Source organism: Podarcis gaigeae, assembly GCF_964106915.1.
Source record: "Podarcis gaigeae genome assembly, chromosome: 5".
NCBI classification, from domain to species: Eukaryota; Metazoa; Chordata; class Lepidosauria; order Squamata; family Lacertidae; genus Podarcis; species Podarcis gaigeae.
This window is the reverse complement of record NC_139681.1, coordinates 37103879-37124869: the sequence shown is the minus strand read 5'-3', so window position 1 is coordinate 37124869 and position 20991 is coordinate 37103879. Positions and strand designations below refer to the sequence as shown.

Sequence of the window (20991 nt, the reverse complement as noted above, 5' to 3'; positions counted from 1 at the left end):
TTATATCTGTATCACATCACCAAAATCTGCTTATAAGTTTCCTTGAGGATCATATATACGTATGAAAAGCATGTGCTCTCTAAAAACTATTAATATGATATTGCTTGGTATGATAGCAAGTAGGGATATGATTAGAGCTATTCATGTATGCCGTCTGATGTGATTACAATTGCGGAAGGAGGGAGAGCAGGATAGTGCTTCCTGCCCTCACTTTCTCTTTGCCCTGTCCAGAGGCTTCTCACACGTTAAGGACAATTTCCACAGCGGAAGAGTCCGCTTCAAGCGATGAGGTTCTCATGTCTGTGCGGACACAGACAACAAGCGTGTGACAGAGGAGAAGCACGACCTCATTCTTCCCCCTTGCACAATTATAATTACATCCAGGGGAATGCACAAATACAGTCCTTGTTTACCAGTATATGACAAAAGTGTTTTGCTATACACACATGCATATGTTATAAATGGAGTGCTTGGCATGCATGTACAGGATAATAATAATAATAATAATAATAATAATAATAATAATAATAATAATTTATTATTTATACCTTGCCCATCTGGCTGGGTTTCCCCAGCCATTCTGGGCGGCTTCCAACAAAACACTAAAATACAATAACCTATTAAACATTAAAAGCTTCCCTAAACAGGGCTACCTTCAGATGTCTTCTAAAAGTTTGGTAGTTATTTTTCTCTTTGACATCTGGTAGGAAGGTGTTCCACAGGAGAGGTGCCATTACTGAGAAGGCCCTCTGCCTGGTTCCTGTAACTTAGCTTCTTGCAGTGAGGAAACCGCCAGAAGGCCCTCGGTGCTGGACCTCAGTGTCCGGGTAGAACGATGGAGGTGGAGACGCTCCTTCAGATAAATCATTCTTATTTCATATATTAAAGAACATCAAAATACTATAGGATGATAATCTCACTTAGTCTGTCTATGTGATGATTCACAAACAAAGGTTTGATACACATTGCTAATGCCTGTTGTCGGTTTTTTTTTGGTAAGGTCAGGTTATGGTTAACAGAGACCATTTCATTTCTAAGCAATTCCCATAGTTTCATTTGCAGTATGGAGATAAGCAGTGCAGTGCAGTGCACGCATAAAGTACATGAATATACTCTGAGTTTATTCAGGTTACAAGCATAGATCAAGCCTAGTCTTGGGGTAAAAATGGATCTTCTTGGCACACACAGCATGTCACATTCAATGCTATAATAAGCAGGTGTGGCAGGTGCTGCCCCTGTTATTTTGCTAGTCATTTCTGTCATATCAAAAAGTGAACTTGCATCTTTTAGACATTCATCTGAAAAAGTAGATAAGGAATTTTCACAAGGTTAAGATTTCCTGTTTGGTTAGAGCCTTAGTTCTGGAGAGCCAGTGTGGTGTAGTGGTTAAGAGTGATAGACTCGTAATCTGGGGAACCGGGTTCGCTTCCCGGCTCCTCCACATGCAGCTCCTGGGTGACCTTGGGCCAGTCACACTTCTCTGAAGTCTCTTAGCCTCACTCACCTCACAGAGTGTTTGTTGTGGGGGAGGAAGGGAAAGGAGATTGTTAGCCGGTTTGAGACTCCTTAGGGTAGTGATAAAGTGGGATATCAAATCCAAACTCTGCCTCCTCCTCCTTAGCTGGCATCCTAGAATAAGTTCACCTTGTTCTTTGTCCAAAGTACAGACCAGCTTGATCTTCTACTGTATACGCAGCACTATTTACTGTCATTAGTCTCCTGACCAAAGTGCTACATAGCTTATCTTTGATTCCCATCTAAGTATGATATTGCTTATTGCTCTTGTTTGCTAAGACCACGTCTTTCATAACAGGCCATTGCTTCCCCCTGCCCCCACTTTTTAGAACTATGATGACCTGTAAAGTGGTACTTATGCTGCTAATAAACAGATCAGAGGAGAGAGTTTGTATAATTGGATCCAGACCTCTGTCTTCCCTCCAGAACCAGTACCAGAGTTATGTATAGCTAAACAAGCTATAGCTTAGGCCCCCAAAAAATTTAAAGGAAAAAACACCTGGATGTACATTTCCAAAATATAAGATAAAAACAAATAAAATAAAACCTACATACAGCAAGAGTGTTTTGTGTTGTGTAGGCTCCTATGATGTAAGTAATGGGCCCCGCTGCTAGCTTGCTCCCTAATATATTACTGGTTTGGTCATTTCTATATATAGGGTGCCTACATTCTGCATGGACTGGTTCATGGCAACATGTAGCATGCAGCTGCAGACTGCAGTGCAGCACAGTTGAATGTAGGTCAAACTGTTGTACCTGTTACCTAATACTAAAATACACATTTTGTTATGTGCAAATGGCTTTAGATACCTATTAGGTCTATAAATTACCATATAGCATATGTTCAACACAAAAAACAGTGACAATGTGTTGTTGACAAAGGACAGCTGGACATATAAAGGGCTCCATTACCTTCAGTGGCTTAGGGCCTCATCAAACCTAAATCGAGTCCTTTCCAGAACCGCTGATGGACAACAGAGCTGGCACATTATTCTGGCTCTTCCACCCCATCTCCTTTCTGCCATTTTGCTCCCTCATTGCTGCGAGCCCAGTCTTCTTTGTCCTGCCCCTCCAGCTTCTGCTTTGCCACTGTTAAAGTGGTAACAGATATGGCGGTGATGTGATAAACCTCTGCACCATTAGGCCAATGGATATCGAAGCTATTGAATCCAGTGTTATGAAGACAAATAATCTTGTCACAGCGGAAGATGACTGGCCCCAGTTTGGGGTAGGAGCTGAAATTTGTCCCAGGATTATGCAAGGTCCTGCTTCCACCCACCTTGACGCACCTGTTGTGCATGTCACCAGGGCTGACATTCTCACGCCTTATGCAAAGATCTCAGAGAAGAGCTGCATACCTCAAGTAAAAGATATAATTTTTGCAGTGAAGAAAATGCTAAATATCTAGTTCTGTGTATGCTGTATGTGGATGTTGTTCTTCTGGAGTTAAAAATAAAAAAGTTCCTTCCTCAGACTGAGGCATGCTAGACTCAGTGGCCCAAAGTTCATGTGCTGTCATGGCTAGAGAGTGTCTTTTAAATGTCTAAGTTACTAGAGAGTCTCTTTTCAATTACTAAGTTACTTAGTAATGCAAACCTTCAAAAAAATCTAATACAGTGGTACCTTGGGTTACAGACGCTTCAAGTTATAGACGCTTCAGGTTACAGACTCCGCTAACCCAGAAATAGTACCTCGGGTTAAGAACTTTACTTCAGAATGAGAACAGAAATCGTCTGGCAGCGGCACAGCAGCAGCGGGAGGCCCCATTAGCTAAAGTGGTACCTCAGGTTAAGAACAGTTTCAGGCTAAGAACAGACCTCCAAAATGAATTAAGTTCTTAACCTGAGGTAAGAATAAATTCCAGTTGCTTTGGCCAAACCATGGGAGTATGCTCACTCTCCAAAGCTACCTTGCCCAGAAAGCCTTGCTCTGAAGAAGGACTCCTTTCCTCAGCAAGGCAGGGGAAGCAATAGCAGTGCCATTGCTGCCTCCACTAGCATTTAACTACAGTTAACAAGCCAGGTGAGATGAGAAGAGAAGGAGGTATGGAAGTTGCAGTGGTGGTGGAGGAGGGCACAAGATTACTCTGGCAAGCCAGTGATAGGGACTCAATGGGTCGTGTCTGCTGATGAGACAAGTGAGATGAAAATTACAATCTCCACCCCCTGCAGCAATTGAAATTAATCAGATGACCCTGATTAATTCCCCACCCACTTGCTGAGGGAAGCACATGTGGAAGACTAATTGACCGGCGAGAGAAATGTGGAAAACGATCACTACATTTAAGCTGGGTTTTTTTTAGCCATAACCATCACAGACATGACAAAATTCAGTTCATATTCTTTCATGAAACCAGAAACAAGTGATGGCTCAGTACAGAACCCTACAAACATATTAGTATCTCAATTCTGTTTCCTTCCCAAACTTTACCTGAGCTTTTCAGACTCGGGATTATGAAGATAAGAAAAGGGACTTCTGTTGATTTGAGAGTTCTCTATCAAGCCTTTATTGATAAAAACGTGTCCTTTTGTCATATTTTGATGAGCCATATCAACACTCTGTTGATTAGAAAATAGGAAAACCATTGAGATACTGGTCATCACAGCACAAACAAGATGTTAACATGAGAAGGTTGGGGGGGAATCAACAAAGATCCCTGTGGTATCTTAAAGAACTAACAGATTTATTGTGGCATATGGACACTTCACTGAATACACGAAGGTTTGTTTTCATTCAGCTGGCAAGGAAAACTGTAAACAGTGGGGCCCAATAGCCTTGAGGTGCAAAAAGCAGTTTTATGTTAATTCCATTTAAAGCTAAAGATAAACAGAGTGATCATTCCTCGGTTGCAGTAAATGTGAATGGCACAACCATTCTGAGCTTTGCTGAATTAATTTAGACTTGTAGCATAGCAGGAGACCATTGTCTCAACTGAAGCCTAAAGAAATAGAATCAAACATGCTGAGAAGTTCTAATTCAACAATTTCAGACTGCAGTCACATTGATAATTTCTCACATTATCACAGACTGTCCTTTTCGTATTTTATAACCGTTTGGCCCATAGTGATATTTCAGAGCCCCCCTTTTTACATCCCCCCCTTTCCCGTCAGTAACCATATACTATGTATATGTCACAAATGATGATAAGACTTCATGCATCTGATGAAGTGGACTCTAGTTGATGAAAGGTACCATCCCTGCTTTTGCAGTAACAGACTGTCGAACCAAAGGTGAGACTGTTCTGTACAGGGGTGCCAACTTGAATGAAATATTGGGTGGGCCAAGGTAAGTCCTGCCCCGCACAATAAATCACATGATGGGGCATACACATACACCATTTGAATGGCTATGCCCATTAACATTGCCCCGCCCCCGTTCCTCAAATATTTTATTGGGGAGGCCAAAGGGACCTTGGCCCCTAGACGTTGACTCCTATGGTTCTGGAAGATCCGCAAACACCTTATTGGTAATCTAGATAACTAAGTGGACTACCAAAACTAACTGGGAGTTGTTATGGGAGCAAGCTCATATATATCTATGTATTCACTTGCTTTAATTTATGCTCATTGGCTCACTTTGATGCTGTGCTTAACTGTGGACCTTGGGATGCTGGGCTGTAGGCCCAGAGAGGGAGATGCTTTGGACACTGGGCTTCACCCAGTGGCGGAGGAACCCTTTCTGACACCTGGGTCGGAATCCCAAGGCGTGGGGCAAACCGCCTGGTGATGCAGGCGCGCCCTCTTCTTCTCTACAGCTGGGGGAAGGCAGCGGGCCATCTTGGCACCCCCCTAGGCGGTGCCTGGGACAGCCCACCCCTCCCCCCCTTCATACACGCCTGGCCTCACCAGCCCGGTGTGCTGGGAGGTTCTAGGTAAACTGATGTGTGTTGTTTTGTGCATAAGGGATGTATACATGTTTGCTTTGCTGCTGACAAGCCAGCTCCTTGCTGTGGTGTCCATCCTATGTCTGTAAAGGGCTGGGACACCCGGCAGGCTGATTTGCTGTAAGTCCATACCCTTCTCTAATAAAACAGTAGAACTTAACACTCGGGCGCTTTTGACATCCTTATTTGGTCTCCCTGTACCCACTTACTCCCACAAGCTCACCTTTGGACTAGTGGACCAGGACACTAACACAGCCAACTGCTGGCAGCAGCATAAGAACATGGACAATGATGCACATCGGACTACTTAACATGTTTAAGCAACACTAGCTCAGATGCAGTCATGAATTCGCATCCAATGCCAGCAGTTTCTAGGCTAGGAATCTACACTGTAGTTCTGCACATGCTTACATGGACAGTGGAAGTAAAGCTCACTCAGTTCAATGCCGCTTACTTCCAGTTAAGCATGAGTAGGGATGCTCATCAAGTTGCACATTTCAGGATAAACAGACAAGTAGCAGCACATGCATTGCTTAAACGTTTGACTTCCAAAACGTTTGGAAACCAAAGCACAGCTTCTGATTGGCTGCAGGAAACTCCTGCAGCCAATTGGAAGCCGCTGAAGCCCTGTCAGACATTCGGGTTCCAAAGAACGTTTGTAAACCGGAACACTCACTTCAGGTTTTGCGGCGTTTGGGAGCCAAAACGTTTGACTCGTAAGGCGTTTGGGATCCAAGGTACGATTGTACTTTAGATTTGTACTGGTCTGATGATCTCTTTTAATTAGCCAATGAATGTACCATATTTTTTGCTCTATAAGACTCCTTTTTTCCCTCCTAAAAAGTAAGGGGAAACGTGTGTGCGTCTTATGGAGCGAATGCAGGCTGCGCAGCTATCCCAGAAGCCAGAACAGCAAGAGGGATTGCTGCTTTCGCTGCGCAGCGATCCCTCTTGCTGTTCTGGCTTCTGAGATTCAGAATGTTTTTTTCCTTGTTTTCCTCCTCCAAAAACTAGGTGCGTCTTGTGGTCTGGTGCGTCTTATAGAGCGAAAAATACGGTATATAGAAGATTAAGGAACTGCTTTATTAGCTCTCAAAATAAGTCTCCCAGTTCATCTTAACCTTTTCGTAGACTATCACCAACTCCATAAATATTTCCCTACAGAATGCTGCAGTAGACTTGTCAAGCACTAAAAGTGAGAGGCTGGGGTGGTTCTTACCTCTAGGATCCCATTGAGAATGGCATTCAAGGATGGCTTTATAAGCCCCTTCCCTGCTATCATGAAGAGAGTGTATTGAAAATACCCTGCAGGCCCTGAATGGGTATGAACTGCAGACAGTATTACGTTGTCATGCTGGTAGAGATCACCATATCTTTCCTTCAACTGTTTCATTACCTAAGGACAGCAAAGGTGCAATTACTGCATTTTCTGATTTGGTATGTTTATTAGATTAGTTGAAAAGAAAAGAAAAGAAAAGAAAAGAAAAGAAAAGAAAAGAAAAGAAAAGAAAAGAAAAGAAAAGAAAAGAAAAGAAGATGATGTACCTGGTATGGAACCTTATAACTTATAACTTATAACTTTGACTCACAAAGGATGTGCTCTACCACTGAGGTACCATTCCTGGCAAGTTGGAAAATAATACTCCACAAACCTCATCCAGTGGCATCCTAAAGGCTAACACATTTACAATGGCATGGGTTTTTTGTGGCAAGATTCTACTTCCTCAGGTTGTTCAGCAAAATTAACCTCAGAATAGTGATTTCAAGAGTTTGTTAAAGGCATTAAAGCACTCCAGGAACAGAAGGCACAGCTAGAAATGGAAAGACTACCTGGGTTTCTTCTGCTGAGCAAAACACACTGGAATAAAATGGAAATCTTGAAATAGATGAGTAAAATATATTGTATTAAAAGAGCTGGAATTATATTATATATTATGAGTTATGAATATATATACCTTCACAAACATTCAAACGCTCTGTGACAATAGACAAGGCATGAATCCAAATATATGCCTTTCTTTATATAAGGTCATGATTTTCTGTTGCATTTTCTTCCTCACTCACCACATTTTCTCTTTTTTTCTTACTTCACAAATATACTTCTTTTGATTTAGGATATTTTATAGTGGATGTAAGATCATTGTAGATCTCTCAGCTCTTGGCTTGCAGGAGCTGTTATATTTGCACCTACAATATATATAGACATCTCAGGGATTGTGGTGGTTAAGACACCATACATTGTTCAAATCGATTGTTGTGCTGCACACACACCCACACCATATATTTATGCCCATCACAATTCCATATATAAGGGAGTAGGGGAGAGAGACAATTCTTTGAGGCCAATGATTTTTGGATGATATAAAAACCTAAAAGGAAAAAAGAAAAGAGAGCTACTCTATCTCACCCCTGCCCCATACTTACCTCCAGCCTAAGCCTTTGAGACATCATTCCTATCTCAGCAGTAACATACAACACTCGTTTGCTCCAGTCGTCGGGCTCTGCTATGATGAATGCTCTACAGTACAGTCGTGAGATCATGCCAGCACCAATCTGATCTGGATTCACAAAGCCCATCTACAGAGGGACACAACATCTCCTTAGCCACACACAATGTGCAATCCCATACTTATTATTCAGAAGCAAGTCTCCCTGCATTCAATGTTTCCAGGCCATGTCGCTTTTGTACTGTATTTACCCATAATTCCTTTCTTTTCCATTATGGCACTGAGCTATGGGTTTGTTTTAACCCCGCACCCCACCCCCACAAAAAAGTCTTTTTCAACATCGTATTTTCTATCAAAATATAATTTAAATGTTTATTTTGATATATTTCAGCATGCTAAGAACTGCACTGCAACATTTGCAGAAGCGTGAAACCCAGTGCATAGCTAAGAGGTGCAGTTCAGGTCACTTCATTCAGGTCACTTCATTCAGGAATTTGCAACAAATGAATTGCTCCAGCATCCTTAATTAAACAGAGCTTACTCTGGGGCAAGAGTGCATGATGCTTTTGTGTACTTGTAATGCCTTGATACGCATTGGGGAAGGCTCTTCTCATTTCTCCTGCCCTGGCTTCTGAAGCAAAGCATGTTAATAAAGGAAACAGCAGTTTCTTTCATAGTGCATACACATATAGTAATATACTGTCAGGGACCATGATGAGGAGGGCTGCACTGAGAAAGAATGGTGGGAGCCACCCCCACCCCCACCTCCTCCTCCTCTTCCTGATCCCAAATCTTCTCAGGAGCAGGAAAACAGTATAGATTTGGAACAGTGGTTTGCAGAGGGGCATAGTTCAAAAGGCAGAAGCTGGGAAATACTGGATGGGGAACAGCTAACAGAAGAAACACTAGGAGAGAGAGAGTTAACAGATTCACAGTCTCTGGAGAGTATCCACCCCTCTCCCCCAAAGTCCCAGAAAGCTCAGAAAGTGTCAGAACTGAAAACACAGCAGCTCCAAGTTCAGATTACAAGATGTAGGAGTGATGTAGATTAATAGGGAGAGAGGAGGGAAAGACCTTAATTGGGAGCACTGCCATCCTTCACTGTGTTTATTAAAGAAACTAATTGGTAAGAATTCTCTTTCGTTTGATCTGCTCATTTGTGGCCACGGGGTAGGAAGCCGATTCCCTGAAGCCTGACACATTTTTCTTATCATTATCATTATGATGCTTTTGATAATAATTATAATTATAATTTTTATTTGCATCCCGCCCTTCCCTGGATGAGGAACATAGACATTTCACTCCTACAAGTATATGGGAATCTGATGCAAACAAACCCCATTACTGTCATCGTTATTTCAAGTTATAAGTTGCTTCCCACAAAAGTCTTGATGCAACTTACAAAAAAATAAAAACAAAATCCAGTGACAGGGCCTTACTACTAAAAAGGCCTTCCTTCTCTGAGTCCTCCTCTGGGATACTATATAAAGGCCTTGTAGAGTGTCAAAAAAAGAAGGAGGAAAAAGCTGAAAGGCGGTGGGAATGGGCTTGTGCTTTCAGAGAAAAAAAGAAAGAAAACTCACATTGGGTACTTACAAAAGGTATCTCTGCTACAGGGCCAGTACAGTCAGCTCGACCAACACCAATCATGTAGCCAGCTAGTGAAGGTATGAGAATAATACTGCAATTAGAAGCAGAAAAGAACAGGACACTTCTTCCAAAGCAGGGGCCCAGGACAAGACAGATGCCACTTGCCACTTAAAAAAATATACAGGCACACCTTGGAGAAAGTACAGGTTCAGTTCCAGACCACCGCAATAAAGCGAATATTGCAATAAAGCAAGTCACACAATTTGAGGGGGGGGGGTTCCCAGTGCATATAAAAGTTATGTTTAGACTGTACTGCAATCGATTCAGCCAGCATCCACTGACGTCAGGGGTGGGAGGGAAAGCCCTGTCTCCAGCCCTAGTCAGCTCAGCTCCATTTCCGCTGCCAGAAGAGGACCACCAGCAGCAGCAGTGGGGAGGGGTGGGGCTTCCTTGTCCCAGAAGCAGCTGGGCTGCCTGCAGCTACACTTGCATTCTTATAAGGGATCTTCGCTCTGAAGTGAAATACAATAAAAAGAAGTATGCCTGTATCTGAACTAGGCTAGAACCCTTCTCAATGACACCTTTTTTTCCCTGTGTGGAAGGACGTTTTTGTTTGGTTTAGTGCAGTGGAATGTTCAGTCATGTGATCTTGCACCTCTGATACAGGTGCAGTCCAGACATGATTTACCAGTTTGTTGAAAACAAGGTCTAAATATGAAGGAATATTTGTTCTACTTTTCTGTCGGAAGGACTACCATTGTCAACCAGAGGACTACCATTGTCAATGCCATTTCACCAGTTTACAACCAAGTCTAAGCTACAGTAAATCCTTCTCAAGTGTAAAAATCAGTTACACAAACATTAAAATAGAAATGTTCATAATTAGCACAAGAAAAATATAGTAACAATATACAGTCATACCTCGGGATAAATAAGCTTCAGGTTGAGCTCTTTCGGGTTGCGACCTGGAAGTAGCAGAGTGCGTTACTTCCAGGTTTCGCCACTCGCGCATGCGCAGATGGTCAAAATGATGTCACACACATGCGTGGAAGTGGCAAAACACGACCTGCGCAAGCGCAGACACGCTGTTCTGTCTTACATTCTGTTCGGGATGTGAACAGGGCTCTGGAACAGATCCCATTCGCATCCCGAGGTACCATTGTATATCATATTAAATTGAACACCAGGGTAAAACAGATCAAACCCAGACTGTATTATTTGGTGCAATGGCAACTGTAAAATGCTACTATTGCTCCCTGTTCACATTGGGATAACTCCTTGACTGTGACCAGGCTGAAGGATATTACCTGATTGAGGCATTCTACTCATGCCTAAGGAGAGCACATGAATGGGTGTGGCGTTTACCCTCCTAGGTGGGTCATAAGGAAGGGGTTAAATGAATGTGAAGTGATTGGCCAGTGGGAACCCAAGGGGGGGAGTTGAGAGTTGGGAGCTGGAGAAGGAGAAGGAAGAGGGAGGATAAGTCTGTGGGTTGGTCGAGTTGTGTTGTGAGAGAGTGAGAGAAACTGATAGGAGGAGTCAGATAGACAGTTGGGATAATCAGTTAGAAGTTATTAAGAAAGGTATAAGCCAGTACAGAAACTAAGATTAAGAAACTGACAAGAAAAATTATCTGAAACCATAAACTTGTTAAGGCTTATAAAATAAACTTGTTTATTTGATTTAATGTTAACAACTGTCTGGACTCTGTGTGTACCCGAGAGAACCGGGTTGGTGGCAGCAGGAAAGCAATCACAGTGGTGGCACAGGGATCAATAGACCGTCAAACGTCCAGGGACCCTGTGTGATCGCCACAATGGGGTATTTGGCAAACAGTCTTTTTCCGTACAGTGCAAACATCTGAAGGAAACTTTCACGCTTACAGGCTGTCACACAATCTGGAACATTATTAGAGATTTCATTAACTTTTTCTTTACGGGGCCACAAGACCTTCATTGTTTTTGCTACAAAATATTAACAGAGCAACACTTCTGGAAAATCTTTAACTTTGAGGGAGAATACACATGACCCGCAACCCCAGAGTCAGCCATGACTGGACCTAATAGTCAGGGGGTCCCTTTACCTTTACCTTACACAAGGAAGGTAACTGATGGGTAAATATCAGCCGCTGCACATCTGCTATGTGCTACAATACATAAAAGTAGTTCTATTTCCATATCAGCACACCACAAAGTAGAAGAAAAGCTTGTGCAAAATAAATCAATTTGCATTGGAATACTAGAAGAGAGTGTTAATGATTGTCGGAATGGATTAAGGCAACTTTGTACACACAATATTGCTCAGAATCTTTCTTCAGAATGCTGCCATTCACCACCAAATCTCTTAGGTACCACAATATAGATATTACAAGACATTAAGTAATTGTTGTTACCATTTTTCTCACTGAAGAAATAGTGGACAACGAACAGTGTCACAAGAACCACTATCACCAGCACCACAAAGACAGTGATGACAATTGCCAGCCGTGAGAGAGTTGTCTTAGGCTTTTTCATTCTGAAAACAACACCTATAAAAAGAGAAGTACAGGTAACTGGTAAAATAGAAAAAGTAAAAATCCTGAATGATGTATCACTTCACAACTTTGACTATTGCCTACATTGTGTGTACAGAACCTGAAGAAACAGCTAGTTCTCTCGAACTGAAAAAACAACAGCAAAACATCCTTACCTTATTGTTAATAGTTGACTGAAATCAAGGACGAATTATTCTGGAAATTTGGGTCTTCCTTGCTAAACGGTGCAGCCTTTGGATCTTCTTTTCTGATCACACCTTTACAGACACCTCAAAATTTCTCAAGCTGTGAAAGAAACATATTAAAACAAAATGACAACTTTGTGAGACTTTTGTAAGGGTATGAAATGTATGTGCAAGTTACTTATGGGCCTCGCCACCATGTACATTATGTCAATGCTCGCATATTTATATATATATGGCCAGCTATCAAAAATGACATATTTGGTGCTGTTTCCTTGATAAGGTGCACTGCATTAGCTAAAAGCAAGAGATCGCTAACACATGATCAGCTTTCATCTAGCCCTTGAACTTTCTGGCATTTATTGCATTTAGGTTGCGAAGTTCAGCGATCAACAGATACAGATTATTCTTTGGCCTTTTCAAAAGCAAATCAGGCACAGCACTGATTTTTATCAGGTCACTGATTTTTCACAACCTTTGTTTCTTACTCCTGGCCCTAGCTTCTTAAAATGTCCAATAGCCAGAGACAACTTTCTCCTTGTTGTAGATTAAAGTGGCAGCATTAAGGCAGTGTATGGGAATGTAAGAAGGGGGTAAAGGCAGGTGCTAGTGACTGGGGGGAGAAATGCAGGGAAGTTGTGGACAAGAAAAGTCAAGAAGAAATGACCAGGCCAAAGTGGGGAAACTATAGAAAGCCCACAAGGGGAGTTGATCTCACAGACTTCACAGGTAATGGAGGCAGAACAAATCGGGAGGAGACTGATATGCATATGGCTTATAGCCTTCTCCCAAATGAAAACAGGTTCGGAATATTGCATCAAGCAGCCACTTTGTTAATTATAAAGATGATCCAAGGACAAATCATTGCAAAGATAAGATTAGGCTAAGCAGCCTCGTTGCTATCTCTAAGGCTAAACTTTGTTCATTAAGGTCTTAATCTGAACTGCTTTGCAACTATACACATTGTTGTTGTTGTTGTTGTTGTTGTTGTTTAGTCGTTTAGTCGTGTCCGACTCTTCGTGACCCCATGGACCAGAGAACGCCAGGCACCTCTGTCCTCCACTGCCTCCCGCACATTATATACACATTATACACACTATACACATTATTTCAGTAATAACCTTTATGGTACTGGTCACAGACTAATTGCTGGCTCTGTCTTTGTATTATTAGCTGAGTTTCAGCAAGCCTTTTTGTATCATTAGCTTTGCTTTGGGACAGGGGAGTGGAAATGTGACCCAAGGGCAGGGCCGGATTTAGGTTTGATGAGGCCCTAAACTACTGAAGGTAAGCTGTCCTTTGTCAACAACACATTGTCACTTTTGTGTGTGTTGAACATATGCTATATGGTAATTTATGGACCTAATAAGTATCTAAAGCCATTTGCACATAACAGAATATGTATTTTATCAAAGTAATTGTTGAACTGAAATACAATTAAGAAGTATATTAATAGTGAGATACAATTAAGAAGAAGTAAAATAATTATAAATAAATTATGTATTGCATGAAATCAATCAGTAGGCATAAGATTCATACCCTTAGTCCACGCCATAGCTGTCAACTATGGGAAAGGGAAATTCCCTTATTCCGAATAAGATTCCTCGCAAGAAAAGGGAAAAGTTGACAGCTATGGTCTATGCTGCCTGATCATCAGTCTACAAGCTCTCTTTAATATTAGATAACAGGTACAACAGCTTGACCTACATTCAACTGTGCTGCACTGCAGTCTGCAGCTTCATGCTACATGGTGTCATGCAACCAGTCCATGCAGAATGTAGGCACCCTATATATAGAAATGAGCAAACCAGTGATATTTTAGGGAGCAGGCTAGAAGGCGGGGCCCATTACTTACATCATAGGAGTCTACACAACACAAAACACTCTTGCTATATGTAGGTTTTATTTTATTTCTTTTTTATCTTATATTTTGGAAATGTACATCCAGTTTTCCCCCCTTTAATTTTTTTGGGGGCCCCCAAGAGAGTGGGGCTCTAAGCTATAGCTTGTTTAGCTTATACGTAAATCTGGCACTGCCGCAGGTTGCTCTGCCTAAATTCAGCTGCATTGAGGGAGCCCTGTGGGAGAGGAAGAGGGAGATCTGAAATGGATGGAGTGGGGGAGGCCAGAAAGCCATCTGCAAACCATCAGTTAAGACCTCTGGCTAGAGGTCCCTTCTGCAACAGTATGCTGGGCCAGGAGGAAGGAGTGAAAGAAAGTGTGAGAGTAATGAGGATAACTTGATTCACTCTTTATTTTGAAGCAATTTAACACACCCTGCTCCTGAACCAGTGCTCGGATTGGAAGTAGATATATGTCCATGTATCTTTGGTCACATCCATGCCATATATTAAAAGTGCAAGGCTTTCCCCCAAAGAATCCTGGGAACTGCAGTGTGTAACTGCCACAAATCTACCATTCCCAGCTACCCTTAACAAACCACAGTTCTTGGGATTCTTTGCAGGAAGTCATTAACTTTAAATGTGCTTTAAATGCATGGTGTGGGCATGAGTCTGCACACAGCCCAACTACTTGCAGTTTATGAGGCGTTTCAAGGGTTTTCTTTCTCTTCTTTTATAGCAGGGATGGGGAACCCCAGGTTCAGGGGCCAAATATAGTCACCCAGGGCTCTCTTTTTGGCCCCAGGAGAAATGCGTCCTGCTAACCTAGGCTTAGAATTGTGGATAGAATTGTGCATATAGAGACCTCTGGCTTTTGCCTGACTGGAATGTAGGTAAGAGTCACAAGAAGTGATCCATTCACTTTTGCCACTGCCCAGACTCACCTTTGCCCGCAAAAGAAGGAATGTTGCTCAGAAGCCAAATAAGGGCCCTCATTCATTTTGCAGTTAAGAGCAGTGCTTTTTCTCTTAAAAAAATGTTTAGGGGTACTCTCATTTTCCTACTCATATTGAAATACTACCCCTCAATGAGGCCAAACTTAGATTCACAAAAGGTTTAGGGGGTATGCGTACCCCTGCGTACCCCCAGACAAAAAGCACTGGTTAAGAGAAGCTAGGAAGCATCTCATGGGTCTAGAACTGACTTTGAACATGCTCCAGGAAGCAGTCATACATCATTATGTGAAGTTCCTTTCTGGGGAACTCTGCTGGGGCAGGGAAGTTAGCAGCTCCTGTGTATGGATGAGGGCAGCCATATTTTTCCATCTAATTTTTGTGGTAGCAATATACTGTACAAATGATATGGGGGGGGGGGCAGAAAGATGGCCACACTCATTGGTATATGGAGGTACATGGTGCATATTTTTTTCTCAGGAAGGAACTGTATGTTGCAACATGTAGCTTCTGGGGAAATTATTTGGGGAGATTTTCAGATGTATATTCAATGCATATGGCACTATCTAGCTGCTCCAAGTAGCTTAAAACAGATTCCTTGGATCAGTGGTTCCCAACTATTGGTTCATGGACCCCAGTGGGTCTGCATAACTCAACCATGAGGTCTGCGGCATTAGGGCTTTTTTTTCAGCCGGAACTCACTGGAACTCAGTTCTGGCACCTCTCAGCTGGGTGCCACTGCCATGAAGCATTCATTGCAAGTTCTGGCACCTCTTTCTCTAGGAAAATAGCACTGCTTGGCACCATTCGCATAACAAAAACAACCATAGGGATATCAAAATTTTCAAAAGTAGGGAGTCCATGGCTTGGCTTTTAAAAAAACAGAGGGTCTGCAGTACTTAACTAATTGGAAACCACTGCCTTAGATCATCTCATAATACTTTAAAATGATTTAAAAATAAATAAATTAAACAATGCTGATTTTTTAAGGGTTTTTCAGCTTGGGTCTCATCTTGCATGAAAACAGGTCAAGAGGTTGTAAACTTTATCTGCACTGTTAAAGACAGATCATCTAGGGGAGAAAGTCAAGCATCTTGAGAAGGTGATTCAGAACCTTGCAAAGACATAAAAGTTATCCAACTGAACTTTTATCTCGGACTTGATTTCACCATGACTTATAAATGTTTCAGCCCTGTGTAAAACTGCACAAGAGTGCAATGGGGGAGGTAAAACTTGCATAGTCAGCTTTTTGTCTGTAATTTGATGATACACAAAGATGAAATGCAGAACTTTCTACCCTGTAATTAATGTTTGATAAATTACAGGTATTTTAGTTGCTTGATCAATTTCATTTTAATACGCCTTCCATATTATCAAAAGCTCAACATCAATACCTTTCTGAAATGTTGAAGGAAGTGTATTTTCTTTTTCATCTGTATTCTGTATACAGTGGCACACACACAGTGAATCATTAAATTGTGGAATTCACTGCTAGAATATATGTCGTGATGGTCACTAATTTACACAGCTTCAAAAAGGGATGAAAGAAATTAATGGAGGATAAGGCTATCATAGGTAGGGTATAGAATTTATTATTATTATTGTTATTAGACTTGTTGGTCACTTAGGCATGATTAAAAAGCGTCTTGTATCGTTTGACATTTGGCAACCCTAATTGGCAGAAGCACTAGTCCCAACTTGTGTATTTGGCAACCTAGTCTCACTCACTAGAGTGGTGAGTGGGCTTGCACATTCCTATGACCCTTGTGAGTGAAGCCATCGGGAGTCTGGTACTCCCAGCAGGGTCACCCAAGGCAGTAAGGTCAAAGGGGAGCAGTTAGACATAGTAATTTAATATTATTTGGGACAAGTAAACTTGTGATATACAGTGGTACCTCGATTTACAAACTGTCCTGTTTACGAATGATTCGGTTTACGAACTCTGCAAAACCAGAAGTAGTGTTTCGGTTTGCGAACTTTACCTCAGTCTACAAATGGAAGCCTAACGGTGGAAGGGCGCTGGTGGTGGGAGGCCTCATTAGGGAAAGAGTGCCTTGGTTTAAGAACAGATTTGGTTTAAGAACGGACTTCAGGAACGGATTAAGTTTGTAAACCGAGGTACCACTGTATTCACATACAAAGCTTTTAAAAACATGTCTTGGGCATCTTTATTCTATTCTTTTATTCTATCCTTTTAAAAGATAATAAAACTATTTTTAACTGGATTGAAAACTTGTGAGCTATGCAGAACAGAATGTATCAAACTTTGATAAGATATGGATAGCAATCAGAACAGAACTGTTATATTTTTCAGTGTGTTTGTTTGTGAGTGGTTTTTGCTTACAGGACACCTAAAAATCAAAGAAGCGCATTTGGTCTGGCAGATGACCAATGTGAGCAATCTGAACTTTTCCCACTTTATGTTACAATCTTTGGCCCTAATCAAATAGAGGATGTTCCAGTTCATGTGAAGAGGACGATATTGAGACAACTCTATCCTGGATCTTGGCAAAGAGGAAGGTTGTTTCCACAACTGGATTTCTGGATCCTATTGGATAAGACAGGGCTTCACAATCCCTGGTGTGCACAAAGACATTTCTGTCTCAGAGCCAGCTCAGAGAAGGCAATTGTGGAAGAAAGATTGTGAAGGAAAGAAAAATTGTGGAAGAATTGCAATTTTGGCAGAGAAGTCGAGGCAGAGAAGCCAATTTGGGGTGGGAAAGGCTTAGAACTTAGACTATGGAACTGAGAAGACTGAGGAGATCAATGGGCATTGCAATTCCCAGAAAGTATTACAATTCAGAGAAGTCTTAATATAGTGAAATGTGTCACCACCATTCACTTTCCCCTCTACTTCTGCTTGTTACAGGAGCCATAGCCCGGGTCCTGAGTGTGTGTGTGTGTGGGGGGGGTGCATATCCCCCACCCTTGGTGTGTCTGAATTAAGGGTTTGTCTGCCGAGGTCAGATAATTCCTTCACTTCAGTTTTGATTCCTCATTTTCAGGGTTATTCTTCACTAGGGAGAAAATACCCTTGCTGTAACATTTAGCAAATAAAACTGCAAACAATCATTTTTGGTCAGATTGTTTATCCTAATATCCTTGCATTTCCCATTTGCAAAGAAAGGATCCTGCGCTCTGTGTCTCAGGCCTGATTAACCTGGGCATGCACAGCAAAGCTGATGTTTAAAGTTCACAATCTAGTTCCACCCTAACAGGGGTTCGTGACAACTTGTTACCCCACAGTCTTCCAGCGACTTAAAACACTATTAAAAGCATAATTAATTATAACATAAAGCAGAATAAAAACAACCCCCATAACAGCTGCAGAAAGCTTTGACAGTGCACTAACAACAAAAGAACATCACTTTCAATCCAGTGAAAGCCTGAGGAGGGAAGGGGAGAAGATAAATATTTACCTGGTGCTAAAATGGATAGTTTTGGACAGGGAGCCACAACTGAAAAGCCTTGTCACCACCCTCGGAGGGGACAGTACATGACAACAGCATTCATTTTGACACACTTGAGCAGGTCAGTCCTTGGGACTTTCAGTCCCTCAGATTGCAATAAGATTTACTTCCAAAGAAAGGCACAGGACTGTAAACATGACTATTATCTATTTGCATAGGAGACATTTAATCAATGAATAAATACGGAAATGAGGCACCTGCAATATCAGATAGGAGCTCTGCTGGATCTCTTACAAGGCCTGTGTAGTACAGATTCCTGCTCCCCACAGGGCTCAGCTTACAGTGGAAGGTAACTCTGCTGGAGAGGAGGGAAAGTTCTTCACTCAAAGCTCAAAACAACAAAACAGGGCTAACATGGTGCTCATGGAGAAACAAAGGAATTCTGAAAGTCACAGGAGATCTCTATGCCACAACATACATCTAATCTATACATCTTCCAAACCTCGCTGTGAAGCATCAAGACAAAACCACTCTCTCAAGAAAGTCACCCTCACACTCCTTCCCTTCTCTTCCTACTCAAGCACAGCAAGTGAAAAGCTAGTGATCTGAGTTTTTTAATATTTGTTTGGCCATCCTCTTGCTCCCCTTTTTCCTCCCCCATAAAAGATTATGGTTGATATTTCTAAGGAATGACCTAGTTTAATTTTAAAAGGAAGAGACTCGAATGCAGCATACTCACTTATTGCATGATCCCACGAGATGGGTGCTCACAGTAAGCTGACTCTTGGTTTTGTGCCTTATATATACCTATGTAAGCAGCTATTATGAGGACTCTGACCCTCCCAGCAAGTGACTCATTAGCTTCCCAACTCAGTAGGCGTCTCTAAAATGGGAAACCTCTGCCTGGGCTTTACCACTAGGGCACAGGGTAAGGCTCATATAAAAGAATACTCCTCTATCCCAAAACTACCACTAGTATAACTAGCCCTCAAAACCCTCTCCCCAGAAAAAAACTAGACTTGAAGGACAAGAGTTATAGCCTGTCAGGGACTGATCAGATGGGGCAGAGTGGTGAAGACTGCCACTCCAAGAGGCTTCCAAGGTGGGGGCAGATGAAGATGGCATGGACCCAGGTTTGGTGTGGGTGGCTGGGTGCCAAACAAGACACACCCCAGAAGAAGAAGAGAAGAGCTTGGAAGCAATGGAGAGTGAGGAACAGGAGCATGTGCTAGTCCTGAACAGAGATAGGAGTCAGGTGTGCTAGATACAGTACAGAAGCCAGTTGACAGGAAGGCTAGCTAGGGTAACTGGGTATCAGGTGACAGAAAAAGGGAGTCTTTTAGCAAGGTGTGCTGAAGGCAGGTTGGGAGAGATGCCTTGGACTCCAAGGCTGCATTGCTGTGGGGGATAAGCAGCTCTTGAAAGGACCATGCTGTAAGATCTGGACTCCCTCCATGCAGACTGAAGGTCTAAATAGGCGAATAAACCCTATTTCTTAAACCCTTAAAGCTACGACCAGAGGCGTCTTTCCTATTGGGGTTACTGGAGTGTTGTGCCAGGGCGCCGGCCTCTCAGAGGTGCTCCAGTAAGTGGGGGAGCTGCGTGGCTTTGCTGGCGGCCTCCCGTTTCCCTGCACGCCAGCCAGCTGCACCTTGCCAACCATATGGCTGGCTGGCGTGCAGCTTCCTTCCCAAGCCTCGGCGGTAGGCGAGCGATCCCTGCAGAAGCTTAGGGTGGCAGCTGCGCCCTGCCAACTATGTGGCTGGCTGGCATGCAGCTCTCTCTCTCTCTCTCTTGCCTGCCCGCCCTGTGGGAAGAGTGAGGTGGGCAATGGCAAGGGGGAAGCAGAGTGCGAGGAGGAGGGTGGAAGGAAGGAAGGAAGGAAGGAAGGAAGGAAGGAAGGAAGGAGAAGAAGAGGAGGCGGCACCCCTGACTTGCTCTGGTTCTTCCTCCTGTATCCTGCCTCGGAGCCACCACGCTGGGTTTGCAGCCCTGCTTGCAGGGTTCCCTTGCCCGTCCTGTTCAGCTACATCTAGCCCGAGCCGTTAGTAGCAGCAGCTGCTGCCCTGGTTTCTTTCTTTCCCTGGAATTGTGCCCTGTGTTTAATGTTATGGGCAACTCTATCCCAGGGAAGGGAAGCCTCCTCCCTTTGTTCTTGTTCTTGTTCTGTGGGCTCCTTCTCTGCCCCCCCAACCCACCAAGAAGGTCCCTAGGGGTTGTAAAGCAAGCCAGGCCATTTAGTACCTACCCCATTCATTCCAGCAGCTGGCCATCACCCACTCACTCCAAGCCCTGTGGAAAATATCACCATTATTATTATTATTATTATTATTATTATTATTATTACTACTACTACTACTACTACTACTACTACTCCTACTACTACTAGTACTGCCCTCCACCCATAGATATCAGGGCGGCTCACAGTCTGACACTACGGTACTATGCACATGCTAAAAACTAGAACAAAGGCAAACCAAATCAAGCCAGCAACCTTCCTTCTCCCTTATTTGTGAAACAAGCCTGTTAATTGCCTATCCAACTAAAAAAAAAAAAAAAAGACACTGAAGGTTTTTGAGATCAATGCAAGCTAAAAAGCATTGCAGGGGGTTGGGCTAGATGACCCGCAGGGTCCCT

General features: G+C 42.7%; 1 protein-coding gene across 5 annotated transcripts in view; it reads right to left on the bottom strand.

Annotated features, from left to right (window-relative positions):
* ASAH2 (N-acylsphingosine amidohydrolase 2) overlaps window positions 1-19196 on the bottom strand; it is a 39196-nt gene extending 20000 nt beyond the window's left edge. Inside the window, exons 1-8 of one of the 5 annotated variants that reach the window (XM_083740884.1) lie at window positions 19094-19196; window positions 18612-18709; window positions 12124-12253; window positions 11828-11962; window positions 9442-9503; window positions 7823-7975; window positions 6618-6794; window positions 3946-4073 (exon numbers count right to left, since the gene is read on the bottom strand). In XM_083740884.1, the coding sequence (XP_083597010.1) occupies window positions 3946-4073; window positions 6618-6794; window positions 7823-7975; window positions 9442-9503; window positions 11828-11948 (641 nt within the window). In that variant the 5' untranslated portion in view covers window positions 11949-11962; window positions 12124-12253; window positions 18612-18709; window positions 19094-19196. Of the gene's footprint in view, window positions 1-3945; window positions 4074-6617; window positions 6795-7822; window positions 7976-9441; window positions 9504-11827; window positions 11963-12123; window positions 12254-18611; window positions 18779-19089 lie in introns of those variants that run through there. The other 4 variants (XM_083740883.1, XM_083740886.1, XM_083740887.1 and 1 more) reach the window with 4 other exon arrangements.
* Between the last annotated feature and the right edge of the window lie 1795 nt (window positions 19197-20991).